Genomic DNA, 18,311 nt, shown 5'->3' with positions numbered 1-18,311 from the left:
CAACCCACTCTTAGAAAAATGACATATGGATTTAAAAATACACATATGCACATGAAAATACTTTGAGTAAAATAAGAGTTCTTACACACAACTTAATTGGTTAAGAAAAATGTATTTCTTGGTTATATACATACAGTTTTTTAAAAATCTTCATTTGGGGGGCAAATATGTTAGTGACTATATTCCATTAAAGTTCATTCTAACAGTCCTTCTCATAGCACAAAACACTAACACATATTAAAGTTCATGACATGAACTCTGCCACTCTGGAAGAAAAACCCTAGCTTAAGAACCATTTTAAAGAAGAGTCAACCCATTTCCTCCCCAGGCATGCTGAAGTCAGATGAGTGGAGACAGTCCTGTGACAATAGGAGTTGTATTAAAGAAAGACAAAGAAAGAGACAAATATCTGAAGCCAAAAAAAAAACTAAGAGAAAGAAGAATATATATTTTAAAAGAAAGGAATGGGGGGAGAGAGAGAGAAAAGAAAAAGCAGAAACACAAGATGAGATATGGCATTATTGTATATAATTGACGGCATATTTAAGTCTACAATTACAACATATGTAACCAGAGATAAGTTTCTCCTTTAACCATGTATTTTATTTTGATCTTCAAATGCCAAATTGACTTTTTAAAAGTTATCGATAAATTCATGGTATTTACAGAGTATCCTATTATCCTACTCTAACTTTTCTTTCTCACCAGGCCAAAATGGCAAAGATTGGAACAGAAGCTTTATCGACTCGATATGAAACCCGTTACATCTATGGCTCAATACAGTCAACAATTTGTAAGTTTTTCTTCATTTACTGGTCCTTTTTCTCTAATTATTTTTGTTATTACTAAAGAAAATCGTACAATTTGAAAATTAGGGTTAGAATATCAGGAAGTGCTCATTTAAACTCTTTTCTTCATAGGATATTCTACATTGTATGTGAATCTAGGAGGATAGACTCTGCCCTTCTTGGGACAAGATTTTTCTAGAAACTATACAAACTTGTACACGGTTACAAAGTCAACAAAAGTTATTAAATCAGGCTAAAGATGCAGTTTAATTTATCTACCTGTTTTTCCACTTCTATCAGCAACAAGATTTTAATCCTCACAGGAACTAACAAAAATTAGTTGGAACAGAGTCTACCCTTTTTTTTTTTTTTTTTTTAACCATTTAAACTTCACTGGACTCTTTCTTACTTGGCTTTGTCTCCATGCAAGTATGATCTCTTCCTTAGCTCCTGGTAGGAAACAAGGTGGACAATTTGGTGCTTTGAGCACATAAAACCAGTTATTTGTCCTTCTCACCCATATCTTTTCATTATGTTCAACTGAAAAGTATGTGGTACACTAGAAAAGAAGATCACAAGATTCTAAGGTTCTAGTTCTGTCACTTCTGTTTTATATTCTCAGCACCACTTCTTATTCTTTACCATTCTTACTCTTCACCATTCACTTTTGCTGTCTTTGTATATTTTCAAATTACTGACTTAGATTTCTTGGCCTTGATTTTCTTATCTCTTATTCGATTTGCAAAGAATCAATAAATTTTTTTCTATAACGATTCAGATAGTAAATAGTTTCAGCTTTGCTGGGGGTTGCAGCGACTTAGGTGAGACATTGTAGTTCAAAACAACCATAGACAAGCTGGCAAATGGGCATGGCTCCCAAAAAAACCTCATTCACAAAAACAGAAGGCTGATCATAATTCACCAACATCCATACTATATACTACTAAATATTGTCTGCAGTTCTTTATCAAATCTTTCTTACAAGTTAGGCACTGGGCTTAGCCCTTGATTTTCACAATCTCAAACCTCATAGCAACCCTATAAGGTGGCAGGGTTATTTCCCAGTTACTGGTAATTGGTGAAGCTGGGACTTCACAAAAATCAAAGCCCATGATCTCACCCACTTTGCATATACTTTTGCATTTGGTTTTCATAGCTGAAATATCCAGGATCTTCTATTTTCAGGAGCCCAAAAAAAAAAAATGTATTTGGTTGTTGTCAAAGACTATTAATTCAGACCCTGGGAAGTGAGACTATTTTCTGACTTACAGAAAGCTCCCAGTCATCTTAGTTTGGGAATACTTTAGTAAAGACCATCTTTTCTCCAAACCAAGTTCAAGCTTCAGTTTTTAGTTTCAAAATGTACACAGCAGCTGGGCTCGGTGGCTCAGCCTGTAATCCCGCGCCTTTGGAAGGCTGAGGTGAGTGGATTGCCTGAGCCCGCGGGTTCGAGACCCGCCTGGGCAGCGAGACCTCATCTCTACAATAAATCAAAAAATTAACTGGGCATGGTAGCGCATGCCTGTAATTCTGACAACTCGGAAGGCTGAGGCGGAAGGATCACCGGAGCCCAGCAGGTCGAGGCTGCGGTGGCCGGGAGCGGCCACTGCACTCCAGTCTGGGCGACAGAGTGAGACTCCAACTCAAAAAAAAAAAAAATGTACACAGCATTTCCAATGAAGTGTCTCAAAAGCAAGAATTATGTTTCAGCTTTCCTCTCAAATCCTATAGCATAAAGCACAGTACAGGACAAGGAACAGCAGAATTAACTCCCACATACTTGCTCAGTGAAAATGGTGTCCTGGCTTATTCAAAAGCAGAGACTGTGGGTTGAAACCACAACAGGATTGAACTTGAGTTCACCTGTATCACTCTCTAGACTGATGATACCCAACCATTTTTCGCATAAAGACAGCCTTTTAACTTTAAAAAATTTCATGGACAATTCTGCCGCCACCAAACACATGCTTTTTTTTCTATTATACTTTTAGAGTCTGTGTATCAAAAAATCCACAGATTCTTTGCAATGACTTGAGTAGACCACGGCTTATAAACCACTTTCCTAATCTAAGCTAAAAGAATAAAGTTGGAACTAAAAATCTACATCCTCAAAATGTAATTTGAAAATGCTGGAGTCATCACATGCGGGTTCTAGGACCTCTTGTTAAAGCCTCCTTTGGTGGAACTGGAAAATAGCTGAAAAACAGACAAGTTCCATTCCTAGAGAACATCCCTCAGCAATCATCTATCAACCAGTCATTGTTAAAGTGCTGAAGAAAAAGCATAGTGATACTGGTGATTCCCAGTATCCACATAGATCTTGCTACAAACTTGCTGGGCTGAGGACTCACACACACAAGTGACAACAAGACCTCACAATGGATCATATATACCCAGGTACATGAGTGGACAAAAAGCAAGCAAAGTAAAGAACATGAGGACAGAGCAGAACACCCGTTTAAAATGGCAACCTACCAGCCTGGGCAACTTGGCGAGACCTCGTCTCTACAATAAATCAGAAATTACCCGGTCATGGTAGCACATATCTGTAGTTCCGGCTACATGGAAAGCTGAGGCAAAAGGTCACCGGAGCCCAGTAAGGTGACGCTGGGGTGGCCGTGAGTATGCAGCTGCACTCCAACCTGGGCAACAGAGTGAAACTCCAACTCAAAATAATAATAACAATAAAAATAAATAAAATAACAACCTAAAAAAACCATATTATGTCAGTAATTAGCATGAAATGAAACAACCAACAGAAAATAAATGCCAATGGTGAGAAAACAAAAATGGCAATCTAACTTAGTGGACATTGAGAAGTAGCAGGACCAAATAAGCCACCCAGACATCATGTAAAAACAATTCCTCTGAGCAAGAAAAGCACAGTATATTCTTGGGGGCAAAAAACAAAGTGCTCCAAACAGACACAAACTTTGTGAATGGCAATTAGAGCATCAAAGAATTATCCCTATATATGTGTACACGCGTGCGCGAGTGTGTGTGTGTGTACATTTTAAACTATGAGTACCAGAACCACACCTGGCATTGTGTCACAATCTCAATCAATCTCTCTCTCTCTCTCTCTATCTCTCTCTCTCTCTCTCTTTGAATTGGAGTCTTACTCTGTTGCCCAGGCTGGAGTGCAGTAGCATGCTCACAGCCACTGCAGCCTTGACCTGCTGGGCTCAAGAGATCCTTCTGCCTCAGCCTTCCAAGTAGCTGAACCTACAGGTCCATGATACCATACCCGGCTAATTTTTGATTTATTGTAAAGATGAGGTCTCCCCAACTGCCCAGGCTGGTCTTGAACACTTGAGCTCAGGCAATCCCCTCGCCTCCGCCTCCCAAAGTGCTGAGATTACAGGCGTGAACCACTGCGCCCAGCTACAAACTCTTAATTCACAAAAATGTATGGCATGCCCTAACCGCCCAGCACTTTGAAGTTTTCAGAGACAGGTGAGAAGAGTTCAACATAACAACTGCTCTAAAGAAGTCACAATCTAAACAGAGGGGCAGATAGTCCAAACTACCATAGCACCATTTTATCATGTGTCACTTTCAAAATGAGAAGACAGGGTCCAAGGGAGATTACTAATCTATATAACTGTGTAGCATGATTTAAAATTTTTTTGTTATATTAAAATGTCATTAAATGAGTTGACATTTAGAAAGAATTGCCTCTTTCTTGCAGGGTTGTAGCAGCTTGATAAATTTCCAAGATTTCTAGAAGTGACTGCCTTAATATAGCATCTGATTGAATATTAATCAAACATTTGTGAGAAACAGAGGATAAGAAAGTGGTTGATTTAGTAAGAATAGAAAATAAAATCTTGATTAAAGTTTAGTCATTCCAATATCCTGATTGTTACTTAACAAGTTCCAGGATTTAGGAAAAACATATAGTGTTTGACAATATTTTTCTCTCTTAGATTTGAAGACAGAAGAACAGGACTGAGGGAGCATTTCTTAAACCCAAATTATGGAGAGATGTCTGACTTTCCAAAAAAAAATGAATTAATAAAAGTTTGCTATTTGAACCTGAAAAGCAAATATATCAGATAAATTAAATCATAAATTTTGTAACCAAGGGGAGACCAAGGCAATGACCCAGTCGTTGGTTCTCCAAGCCTGACTTCCCACTAGACTCATCAGGGAGCTCTTAAAATATATGGATGACTAGACCCCATTCCCATAGATTCTGATTTCATCAGTCTGGGATGGAGTTCAGGTATTCAATTTTTGTTAAGTTTCCAAAGTGATTCTAAGATTAAACTAGGGTTGTGAACCATTGATTTAGGTTAAACCTCTCATCTATAGACTTAAATTAATATACAGAAAGCACAGAACATGAACAAAAATCAGTATTCTAGACCAGAGTCAAAGTGGTATAACAACTACTTTGCCCCAAAGCAGCAATATTGAGATGGCACAAAAAAATTAAATAATGACATTCAAAGATTTTGAAATGTTTACATTTGCATATTAACAGCATATTTAGTCCTTCATCATCTTAGAAGTCACTGAACATAGTACTTAATGAGAAAGAATAGTTATTTGAATTGATAGGAACCAGGAAACTTGCATCATTAATAAAATCCATGTGGGCCGGGCACAGTGGCTCAAGCCTGTAATCCCAGCACTTTGGGAGGCCAAGGTGAGAGGATTGCCTGAGCCTGCAGGGCAACATGGTGAGACCTCATCTCTACAATAAATCAAGAAATTAGCTGGGCGTGGTAGCACGCTCCCATAGTTCCAGCAATTTGGAAGGCTGAGGTGGAAGGATCACCTGAACCCAGCAGGTCGACGCTGGGGTGGCTGTGAACATGCCACTACACTCCAGCCTGGGCAGCAGAGTAAGACTCCAACTAAAAAAAAAAAAAAGTCCATGTGTAAGTCACACCATGTATTAAAAAACTAATTTCAAAATGTGTTTTGTGTTGCCTTCCTCCTGCAGCAAATGTGTTAGACCTACTCCAGATTCTCAATCCTTGCTCTTTTTTCATATTCTACCTTTTCATAGTCTACATTCTGAAGAGGAAAAAGTCAAGATGTGCAACTTATGACATCTAATCTCTACCTCCTAAGAGGCATTCAAACTAAAATTACAAAGAAAATATTTCAGTTTATGCCCACATATCTCTGGCTGCAACTCTTGTTTCAAATAGAATTTTCACTTACTGTTGATATTAAAGTGCAGGTTATTATAGTTAAGATATTCCAATAATTTTTTTTTTTAAAGATATAATTTGTTAGAAAACATAGCATCAAGTAGCCAGTAAACACAGCACTAAGTAAGTCTCCAGCATCACTTCAATGTGGATTCCTTTGGGCTAAAATCAGATTCCTAGTTTGGTACAGTTTCATTTTGATTTGTTTTTATTGCATTATAGTAAGTTTCTTGCACCCACTATTGTGCCTTGAAATGAGTAGAACATTGTTTTGGTGTTTGTTTGTTTGTTTGTTTTAATGTTGATAACATGTTGTCAACAAAAGAAGATTTGTAGTGGCCTGGGAGCAGAGGTTGGGGATAGGGATTAACTATAAATGGGCACAGGAGATTTTATTGGGATGATGAAAGTGTTTGAAAACTGGATTATAGTGACACTGTACAACTCAGTAACTACTAAAAATCATTCATTTGTACACTTAAAATCCTGATTCTGCCATCTACTATCTTTGTGTTTTTCAGAAAGTTGCTTAATCTCTCTGAGCCAAAGTTTCTTCTTCTATAAAATGGTAATTGTTACTTACATCATAAGTTTGAGACAGGTATTAAATGAGTTAACATGCATAAAGCACTTAGAAGAGTGCCTGCTATTTAGCAAGTGATTATTATTATATTCTATAAATATATACACATATTTTAGTGGGTACACATGGAAATAAATAAAAGGGTAAGTATCATGTTCAACAAATTAAGTTATATAATAGTATATTCTTGATTAAAAAGAGTCAAGGTTGTCTTCATTGTATGCCCTAATATAGTTTCTGTTTACAAACGTAAGGACTAAAAGATACAAGTTATTAAAAAAAGAAAATATATTACACTTTATAACATCACACAGTTATAAAAATTCACAAATTACGTATATTCTCAAATACCACTATTAATGTTAGTGAGAAATGTCACATAAAATAAGTCTCTCAAAACAGAATAGCCATACTCTTTGACCCTTCAAAATCATAACAGTTTATTCAACTGCAAATAAAGATCTGCCCTGCAGCTAGAAACTGATCACATTTATTAAAATGACTAGAATACTCTAAATTATCATACAAAATATAATTCCCATTTACCTACCTCCTTTGCTAACAAACTCCCAACTTTATGTGCTTTCTTTCTCACAAAATTAAATCCTAGTAGTTAAAAATGGTAGCCTTCTGTATATATCTCAGCTCACATGCTTCACAAATTCCATGTTAAATTTGACCCTGTTGATATCTCTTCTTCTGGCCATTCCCTTGGCTTTCTTGAGTTTGAACTCTCTTGATCCTCCTCTTCCTCCTCTTCCCCTCCTCCTCCTCTTCCTATCTCTGTTCGTACTGACTGCCTTTAAAAGTAGACAGTTTCCAAAAAATAGGGTACAATACATAGCTACTTTCCCGAATTCTTTCCTCAGTTCCCTCTTCTTTATGACTCTCCTCACAAGGAAATGCTGTCTAACCCCACATGCTAGAGCACCCCTATTTGCACTTAGAGGCACCAGGCAGTCCAGCTAGACAATCACCTTTTATCCACTAAGTAAACAACCAGACCAAAATAGCAATGCAAAAACTCTGAAAGTTATAGTCATTCATACCACAGCCACAAAATTAAGCCAGGGCCTGCAAGCTAAATCTAAAACAAATGAAGGAAATTTCCTACAAGCTGACTACCTACTAAAATAGAAGATTTAAGACTTAACATAATGGCCAAAAATGTCCAGAATATAATTTTTAAAAAATCACCTCTGGGTCAGGCTCTGTGGCTCAGCCTGTAATCCCAGCACTTTGGGGGGCCAAGGCAAGTGAATTGCCTGAGCCATGGGTTTGAGACCCACCCAGGCAACTTGGCGAGACCTTGTCTCTACAATAAATCAAAAATTAGCTGGGTGTGGTAGTGCGTACCTATAGTTCCTACTACTTGGAAGGATCAGGTGAAAGGATCGCTGGAGCCCAGCAGGTCGAGGCTGCAGTGCTGGGAGCATTCCACTACATTCCAGTCTGGGCGACAGAGTGAGACTCCAACTCAAAAAAAAAAAAATTCACCTGTGATACTAAAAACAAGGAAAATTCTGTTTGAGTGCAAAAAGACAATCAACAGATGCCAGCACTGAGATGCTTTAGATGTTAGAATTATCTGAGAAGAATTTAACATTTGCTATTATTAAAAATGTTTCCAGTCAGTGTGATTCAAGCTGGGTACAGTGGATCACACCTGTAATAATCTCAGCACTTTGGAAGGCAGAGGCTAAAGCATTGCCTGAGCCCAGGAGTTCAAGACCAGCCTGGGCAACTTGGCAAGACCTCGTCTCTCCAATAAGTTTTAAAAAAATTAGCTGGGTGTGGTGGCACACTCCTATAGTTCTGGCTACTTGGGAGGCAGGTGGAAGGATTGCCTGGCCCCAGCAGGTGGAGGCTGCAGACTGCACTTCAGCCTGGGTGACAGGGTGAGACTCTGACTCAAAAAATAAAAAGTAAAAATAAAAAATGTTTCAGCAAGCAATTATATAGAGCCTTGAAACAAATGACAAAATGGAAAATATCACCAAAGAAATATAAGATATAAAAGGAAATCAAATGGAAATTATACAACTAAAAATTAAAATAACATGAGCAACAAAGAAACATCCTGGAGGTGCTCAATAGCAAAATAAATATAACTGAGGGAAGAATCAGCAAACTTAAGAATAAAAGAATAGAATTCACCACCCACTCTGAAGAGGAAAAAAAAAATTTTTTTTTAAATGAACAAATCCTCAGGGACCAATGGCACAAAATAAAATATCCAACATTCATTTCATCAAGGTTTAAAGAGATAATAAAGAGAATAGTGCTGGAAAAATGTTTGAAGAAATAAAGACTGAAATTTTCTACATTTTGCAAAGACTGAGCCAGCATGCTCAAGTAACTGAGTGAAACCCAAACAGAATAAAGCCAAAGAAATGCAGATCAAAACACATCATAATTGAACTTCTGAAAACTAAAGACAAAGAAAAAATGTTAAAAGCCACCAGAGTGAAAAAAATCTAGAGTAGGAAAACAATTCAAATGACAGCAGATTTCTCATTCAAAACCATGGAGGTCAAAAAGAGTGACATTTTCTCAATTGCTGAAGAAAAAAAAAGACTTGTCAACTCAAAATTCTATACCCAACAAATATATCCTTCAGAACTGAAAGGGAGAGAGACATTATCATACGAAGGAAAACTAAGAGATTTGTCAACTGCAGACCTATCCTTAAACAATGCCTAAAAGAAACCCTCTGAACAAGGAAATAATAATAGTGGAAGTTTGGAATCGCAGAAAGGAAAAAAGAAGAATGGATTTGATATAAATAAATAAATAAAATTATGGACTGTCTTTCTCTTCATGATGATTAAATAATTATAATAAAATAAATAATAATCATGAGGAGTAAAATCATGAGTTGGAATAAAAATTACAATGCCATCTGATATGATGTGCAATAGATATAGAGAAATACTTAAAACAATTGTATTTATAAAGTAGAAAGGAGGACTGGGTGTGGTAGCTCATGCCTATTTATAAATTGTATTTATAAAGTAGAAAGGAGGACTGGGTGGGTAGCTCATCCCAATACTTTGGGAGACCAAGTTAAGAGGATTTTTGAGCCCAGGAGTTGGAGACCAGCCTAGGTAATAGAGAGAGACCTCATCTTGAAAAAAAATTAAATTTAAAAATTAAATAAATAAAAATAAAGTGGGAAGAGAAAAAAGATCTAAATGAAAGTAAGATTTCTATACCTTGCTTGATGTAGCAAATGCCAAAACCAATAGACCGTGATAAGTGTTTTATATATATATATAAATATATATATTTGTGTTATATATATATGTATACACACACACACACACACACACACATTCTAATACCTGAAGCAACTACTTAAAAAACTATACAACTAGCATACTCATAAATATTATAAATAAATCAGAATAGAATCCAAAACATGTCATATAACCGAGGAGAGTAAGAGAAGAGAAATAGTGGACTGAAAAACTGAAAGAACAAACAGAAATAATATATAATTTCAGGCTTCAGTCATATCAATAACATACCTACATACACTAATTAAAAGACAGAGATGGGCAGAATGGATTTTTTAAATTGTGATTCAAAAATATGCTGTCTATAAGAAACTTCTTTCAAATATAACAATATAAAGTGATATGAAAGGGATGGAAAAACATACAAACATTAACTAAAACAAAGGAGTGGCCATGGTAAATATCAGATAAAGTAGATAACAAAGCAAAGAAATTTGCTAGTGACAAAGAGAGACATTAATAATGATAAAAGGATCCATCTGTGAAAAAGACAATGATCCTGAATGTATGCACATCAATTTCACCTATGATGTTTCTGCCAATAATTTCTTTTTTTATTTTTTTTAACTTTTAATTTTTTTATTTTAAAGATGTGGGGGTACAATTCAGGGTTATGTAGGCAAATGTTCATTATGCAGCTACCCTTGTTGATGAGGTATGCCTCCCCTTCCACAAGCAGATTCCCACTACTGCCAATCCTGCCTCCACACCACCCCGGCAGTTTCCCACTATTTCCAATCTTTTTCTTATAGTATTACGATAGTTGTTCAAGGTCCGCTTATGAGTGAGAAATTGTGATACTCAGTTCTTTGTTTCTGTGAAAGATCACCCAATATTATAGACTCTAAGTCCATCCAGGTTGCTGTGAAGTTCATGATTTTGTTCTTCTTTATGGCTGTGTAATATTTCATCCTGTATATGTACCACATTTTTTTAATCCAGTCCTCTTTGATGGGCAGCATGGTTGGTTCCATGTTCTTGCTATTGTGAACAATGCTACAACAAACGTGTGTGCAGGTATCCTTTTCATAGAGTGATTTGAGTTCGGATTGCAGGGTCATATGGAAGGTCAATTTTTAGATCTTTTAGGAATCACCACATTGTTTTCCACAGAGGCTGTACTAGTTTACACTCCCATACCAACAGTGTTGAAGTGTTCCCTTTATGCCACATCCTCTTCAGCATCTGTTGTTTTTTGAGTTATTGATGATGGCCATCCTGACTGGAGTTAGGTGGTATTTCAGTGTAGTTTTAATTTGCATTTCTTTGATGACTAGTAAGGCTGAGCATTTTTTCATGTACTTGTTGGTTGCTTGTATGTCTTCTTTTGATAACTGTCTTTTCCTATCTTCTGCCCACTTTGTAATGGGGCTGTTTGTTTTTTTCTTTTTGGCGTGTTTGAGTTCCTTGTAGATCTTAGGTGTTAGGCCTTCGTCTGATATACAGTTGGCAAATATTTTTTCCCATTCTGTGGACTGTCTGTCCTCTTGATTGCTTCTTTGGCTTTGCAGAAGCTTATAACTTTGATGAGGTCCCACTTGTCTATCTTATCTCTTATGGCATGGGCACTTGGGGTTTTGATCAGGAATTAGTTGCCAGTTCCAATTCCCATAAAGGTGTCTCCTGTATTTTCTAAGAATCTTGCAGCTTGAGGTTTTACATTTAGGTCTTTGATCCATTTAGAGTTGATTTTTGTGTATGATGACAGTAGGGGACTTGTTTTAATCTCCTGCATGTGATCAGCCAGTTTTCCCAGCACCATTTATTGAACAGGTTCTCCTCTTCCCAGTCATTGGTAAGGCTTTGTCAAAGATGTGTTGGTTGAGAAATTGAGGTTTTGCTTCTGGAATCTCTGTGCTGTTCCATTGGTCTATATGCTTGTTCTTGTACCAATACCAGGCTGTTTTGATTACTGTAGTTTTATAATAAAGTTTAAAGTCTGGAGGTGTGAAACCTCCTGCTTTGTTTTGTTTTGGAGTTTTTTTAAATTTGTTTGTTTGCTGAGGATTGTTTTGTCTGCCAATAATTTCAAAATCCATTTTCCCAAGCCCCTTCCTGAATGTCTGATTGATTCTCAACATAACCTCTTACCTTCCTTTGTCTTTTCTTTCCCCACCCCAGCTCATTCTGAGTTCCTGCTTCTGTTAAAAATATGCCATTTTTTCCAGTCACCCGGATTGAAACTTCAATTGTTATATTAAATTCCAATGTTTTTTACATAGAGCCCCTCAATTCTATTTCCTAATGCAGTAACTCTACCCTAGTTCAGGCTTTCATTTCACAATATCTCCTAACTGTTCTTTACTCTTTTCAAACCAGATTAATCATTCTAAGGCATTAAAATGGCTTAGTGACACTCAAAGAAAATCTAAACCGTTCTAATTTACAAGGTTTTCCAAGATTTACCCATAAACTTATGGCTTTCTTTGTTCTAGTCCAACTGGATCTCACTGGTCACTAAAAACGCCTCCATGTTTCTCCAGCCTTGAGGTTCACTGGCCAGAATCATTTTCTTCCATCTCAACCTAAAAAAATATTAATTCCATCATGAAGGTGGTATCTGAGCTGGCATTGGGCATAAAATGCTATTCTTCTCAACAAGAACAATTTTTTTTCTTTAAGTCTTCATAAAATATTGTACCTTTACTGTTAGATTAAAATCCCACCAGGGCCTCCAAAATGTTAGGTAAGGCCCGACAGGGGTGTGTATGCAATCTGGTGCCACATGAAAGATGCAAACAAGGTCACCAAAGTTATATTGGAAAACATCGTTTATCTAGAAAGTAAATTAGAGAGAAGAGAGAGGAGATATTCACTTCCCAAGGTAGGGAAGGGGGCCAGGTCCAAGAAAACATGGCAGTCATAGCTCAAAGAGCCACATGGACACAGTACAGTTTAACAAAGCAATGACAAATGACTGCTTCAGGTTGAATCCTTTTAAACTTTTCCTTTGATGGGGGCAGATCATTAAGGTGATTGGGTGGTGGTCTGCTCCACGTCATCAGGGAGGGCAGGTAAGCACAGGTACTGATGTCAGGTGATGGCAGCCAGCAGATGGGTGGGTTAGTCACATGATTGCTGCCATGGTGATGGGGTCTGTCTGTGTCCTGAAGGTCATGAAGGACTGATTAGTTTAACGTGGGTCTTACTTGAGGCAAATACTTGAAATAGAAAAGCTAATTAGTATAAAACAAGCTGGGAGGGAGTTGTAAAACAATTATCAACAGCTACCTCTGAGAAACTGGATCTGTCCTTGGCTGGTGATTAGAGGGTAAATTAAAGTGAACTGCTAAAAAAACATAACAAAGATAAGCAACATCAAAATGGCTACTCATTGGGTATATTGACTCCAGGTTATGTTCTTTCATTTCCTATGGTACTTAGCATATTCTACTCTGTCTCTATTATACCTTGACTCTTCTCAGCTAAGTTGTAAGTTGCTGAAGACACCAATAGTACCTTCATTTTTATACCCTGCACCACCCACACTCTCCAGTGCCAAGTAAAGTGTGTTGTAAATGTTAAAGATTTAATGAATATTTCTGAATTACCTTAAAAGCTAACCCTGTCTATTTTCACAAAAATATTCCTTCTCTCTTTAGTTATTACAACTTTAAATTCTTATCTTTCAAACTTAAAATGTTATTAACAGTTAAATTAATTACTTGTTCCAGAATATAAATGATTTGTGTACAAAAACTTTTCTATTATATAAAGCAATATATATACATAAATGCATTTAGAATATGTATATATACTTGTATGTGTATGTAATATCTAGATATGTGTTATACATACACAACCTCCACATGTATGTTTATATTTTCAATATTTTTATCAAATAATAACATCTTTAGTAAAATTTCATAAAAATTGACATGAAAAATGTGAATGAAGGAATTAAACATGTCTTTAAAATAACTGATGTGAATTTTCTTGATCTTTTAACTATAAAATGGCAACATGAATAAGAGACAAACTGTTTGAAGAAATCCAGTTTTGTAGAGCTTGTATGTATGGTTTGGCTTGGGGATTTTCAATGAATAGTGAGTCCTCCTCAGTTATTAATAATTTCCTCAGTTGCTTACACTTGCTCAGACCACCTCCATCTGCAATACTGTGTGCCTAGGAAACAAACTCAATCTAGTGCTGACCCAACCAAAAACATAATTTTTTAACATACCACAGCACATATTTGGTGAATTCCAAAGTCGTGACTATCTATTACTATGTACTCTACACTATTTAGACCACCACTCTCATTCATGACTGCAATTAGCTGTACATATAATTATTTTGATTGCCAATTCTATACCAGTGATTTTCATATTAAGAAAACCATTAGAATTTGTCTCTAATGAAATATTTACTGCTTATGTTTTACAGACCCGACATCAGGTTCTTCTCTAGACTGGGCATACGACCTGGGCATCGAACACACATTTGCCTTTGAGCTCCGAGATAAAGGCAAATTTGGTTTTCTCCTTCCAGAATCTCGGATAAAGTCAACCTGTAAAGAGACCATGCTAGCTGTCAAATTTATTGCCAAGTACATCCTCAGGCATACTTCCTAAAGAATTGTCCTCAGTTTGGATTAAGCCAATTGAGATTTTTTTTTTTTTTTTACCCTTTCACCAGAAAGTCATCTTCAATTATCTCTATTAAAACAAAGGAGGAGATGTGGCTTCAACATATCCTCAGTGGATTCTTCTCACTCTCACTTTTTACTTTTATACGCTCTCAGTAGCACCCTAACAAAGTAGCTGTAAGTGAAGCTTTTTAACTACTTGTCTTTGTTCCATGTGCTAATACGATAAAAATAAAATGCATTCCAATGCTTTAAAAATGCATCTTCTGTTTTTGATAAGTCATATTCTCTGCATTTTCTATACTATTAATAATCAGAATTAATGCTTCTCATTTGGTCTGTTAATAAGAAAGAGAATCTTCAATTTTCAAAAACATAATTTGCCTGTGTTTTTTCCTGATAGAAGTAGACATTGTTTATATCTTTGAGACAGCAGGAAATAAAATGGTTCATATAGATATGAATCTCAGTACCTTAGACAACAAACTCAGTTCTCATCAGCATAATGTACAATAAACTCAAAACAGTTCAGGAAACTACCTGACTAAACATCTCTTGGTAGATATAGACACAGATAAGACAGTCTGGTCAGTTGTGACCCCTGCCTTACTAATGGATAGAAAAGAAACTTGCGATGTATTATAAGTTGAGGAGAGAAAGTCATGTTGACTAAAGGCAAATCAGAGTAACCTTTTACCTATATAGTGTTTATAATGCTGTTGTTTAAGATGGTTTTACAAAACCCTTCGCCCCAGCATCAATACCTCAGGGTTTGATCAAGTGACAGCAGCAGTGGTGTCTACATTCCAGTAATCTAGCACACAGATATCCATCACACAACTAGCCAGAATTTGAAGTACAAGTGGAAAGTTCTTAGACTTTCAGTAAACTTACTTCTCTGTACGCTCTGGGTAGAATCTTTGAGGATCCTAAAAGGTCTTGAGAAAACAAGTCAATAAATAAGCTGGGACATTCCTCATGAATCATTCAGGAATGTATAAAAGAAAGAATGCCATCAAATTCACAAGAAGAGGCTGGGTGTAGTGGCTCTTGCCTGTAATCCCAGCACTAGAAAGCCGAGGCAAGAGGGTTGCTTGAGCCTAGGAGTTCACAACCAGCCTAGGCAACATAGCAAGATCTCATCTCTACAAAAACATCCAAAAACTTGCCAAGCATGCTTGTGCACGCCTGTAGTCCAGCTATTCCAGAGACTGAGGCAAAAGGATTGCCAGAGCCCAAGAGTTCAAGCCTGCTGTGAGCCATGATCACACCACTGCACTCCAACCTGGGTGACAGGGTGAGACCCCAACTCAAAAAAAGAAAAAAAATTCTAAAAGATGATGGTGTTTCTGATGGTCATAAGGTAGATAGTTGTTCATGCAAAATTGTTTCTGGGAACCAAATGTAAACTAACAAAATTGCTTTATGGGCAGAGGGGAGGATGGTGACACAGTCAAGAAAGTAAAAGACAGCACTGTGGCTATGAGATTCTATTGTCTCATTTAAAAATGTGATGTCTATACCTAAATATTTAGCATTCCAAACTGGCTTCAGAATGTGAGAATATAAATGTGTTCCCTTATGCATGCCACATGGGAAGTATACACGAATTCGCACTGACTCAACTTAGAAAGAACAGAAATATATTCTAACCCTAAAAGTCATAAAAACATCTCTAATATCTTTAATCCCATTGAGATTCTAGATGGAGGATAGGTTAGTCTTACATGCCACCCACTTAATCGTCAGTGACCAGATGCCCACCAGTTGTTAGGAGGATGTGAGACAATCCCAATTGTTGAATATTGTTCATCCATTAATCAGCTTATAAAAGACACAAAGCTTTACACACCATTTGAGTTATTATTTCCTTTAATATTTATTTTCTCAATCAGAAAAAAATTATCTGAGTGACTACAAGTCAAAAATCCTAACAAAACCATTCCTCAGCCTAATTTAATAGTTTTTGAATAGCATCCCAGGGTATTTTTCTTCTTCGACTTCATATGAATTGTGAAAATAAATATGTGAAGACAAATATCTACAATAAAGTTAAAAAGCAGGGCACAGTGGCTCACGCCTGTAATCCCAGGTCTTGGAGGTGGAGGCAAGAGGATTGACTGAGCCCACAGGCTCAAGACCAGCTCAGACAACTTGGCAAGTTCTCATCTCTACAATAAACAAAAAAATTAGCATGCATCTGTGGTTCCAGCTACTTGGAAAGCTGAGATGGAAGGATGACCTGAGCCCAGCATACTGAGGCTACAGTGGTCACGAGTGTGCCAATGCACTCCAGCCTGGGTAAGAGAGTGGGATTCTGACTCAAAAACAACAACAACAACTAAAGTTTCATTTTATTTATGAGAAAGTTTGAGTAGTCAGTGCTGCAGTTCTTCCCATTTCTCATTTACCAATAAAAGGGTTTTGTATTCAAGTTGCAAGTTATGCTATTACTTAACAATATTCTTGTCAGTATGTCCTACCCAAAAAAGCCTTCTAAATTACCGTTTCTTTTCCAATTTCCTTACTATCAAATTTACTCAAGAGGCATTTTTTCATATTTTGAAAATGTGTTATTTTATAGCAGTGTTTCAGTATCTCAGATATACATCTCTATTACATAAAAAGAAACACCTTATGAATTATATTTACTAATGCAAAGAAATAATTTTTCAGTAAACATTGTGACTCCAAACTGTCAGAGATACCCTCCCCACATCTGACACATTGGGTACATTTGACCACAGAAGTGTTCATTAGGCTTATTGATGAAAGTTTCTGTTTCTCATTTAACACAAAGATCTATGCCTGATTTTTTTTAGATATACGAATAAAGAAGTAATCCCCAGAGAAACTTGGAACATGTCACTGCAAACACACAAGTTCTCATGTTCTCTGCTAGCTTCCTTATACACACACACACACATACACACACACACACACACACACACACACACACACACACATATTTAAGTTATTTTGACCATTCCAAATGTTCAGATGCTGGACTTTCCTAGACATGGAAAAAGGTCAAGGACAGAGAATTCTTGATCCCACCACGTGGTTCCCAGCACTACAATCTAACATTTTCCCTTTAATATAGATAATGGAAATGGGAGTTTTCTAAAAGAGAACATGCATCGGTCCCCAAAATCTACAATGAAATATGTAATATTTATGTATTTATTTGTTTATGAGTTAGAGTCGCACTCTGTTGCCCATGCTGGAGTGCAGTGACATGATCATGGCTCCCTGCAGCCTCGACCTCCTGGTCTCAAGTAATCCTCTCGTCTCAGCCTCCAATGTAGCTGAGACTACAGGTTTGTGCCCAGGCTATAGTGCAGTGGCACGGTCACAGCCACCGCAGCCTCAACCAGCAGGGCTCAGGCAGTCCTTCCACCTTAGCCTTTCAAGAAGCCAGAACAACAGGTGCACACCACCACGCTTGGCTAGTTTTTATGATCTATTATAGAGACGAGGTCTCACCAAGTTGCCCAGACTGGTCTTGAACCCCCGGGCTCAGGCAGTCCTCTCACCTCAGCCTCCCAAAGTGCTGGGATCACAGGTTGAGCCACTGCGCCCGGCTGAAGTCTTAGTTTTTTTAACTTTAACGTAGATCTCTGTCTTCACATATTTATTGTCATAACTCATGTGAAATCAAAGAAGCAAAACACCCTGGGATGCCATTTTCAAAAGCTACTCGATTAGGATAAGGCATGGTCTTGTTAAGATTTTTTATTTTTAGTCACTAGAATAATTTTCTTTTCTGATTAAGAAAAGAAACAATGAATTGCATAGCCTAAGTAAAAAGATGTGTAAACTAAATGTATGGACACAGAATGACATTCAACAACTGGACTGTCTGGCCTAAGAGTTGTAAGAGGA

At 37.0% G+C, this 18,311-nt stretch overlaps 1 protein-coding gene across 1 annotated transcript in view; it reads left to right on the top strand.

Annotated features, from left to right (window-relative positions):
• Nucleotides 1-14,639, top strand: part of CPA3 (carboxypeptidase A3) — a 34,652-nt gene extending 20,013 nt beyond the window's left edge. The window contains exons 10-11 of the mRNA XM_008072975.1: nucleotides 709-793; nucleotides 14,225-14,639. Coding sequence (XP_008071166.1) covers nucleotides 709-793; nucleotides 14,225-14,412 — 273 coding nt within the window. The 3' untranslated portion in view covers nucleotides 14,413-14,639. The remainder of the gene's footprint in view (nucleotides 1-708; nucleotides 794-14,224) is intronic.
• Nucleotides 14,640-18,311: the final 3,672 nt, after the last annotated feature.

This window comes from Carlito syrichta, unplaced genomic scaffold (assembly GCF_000164805.1).
Source record: "Carlito syrichta isolate Samal-C Ts95f unplaced genomic scaffold, Tarsius_syrichta-2.0.1 Scaffold315561, whole genome shotgun sequence".
NCBI classification, from domain to species: domain Eukaryota; kingdom Metazoa; phylum Chordata; class Mammalia; order Primates; family Tarsiidae; genus Carlito; species Carlito syrichta.
This window is presented reverse-complemented; position numbering and strand designations above follow the sequence as displayed.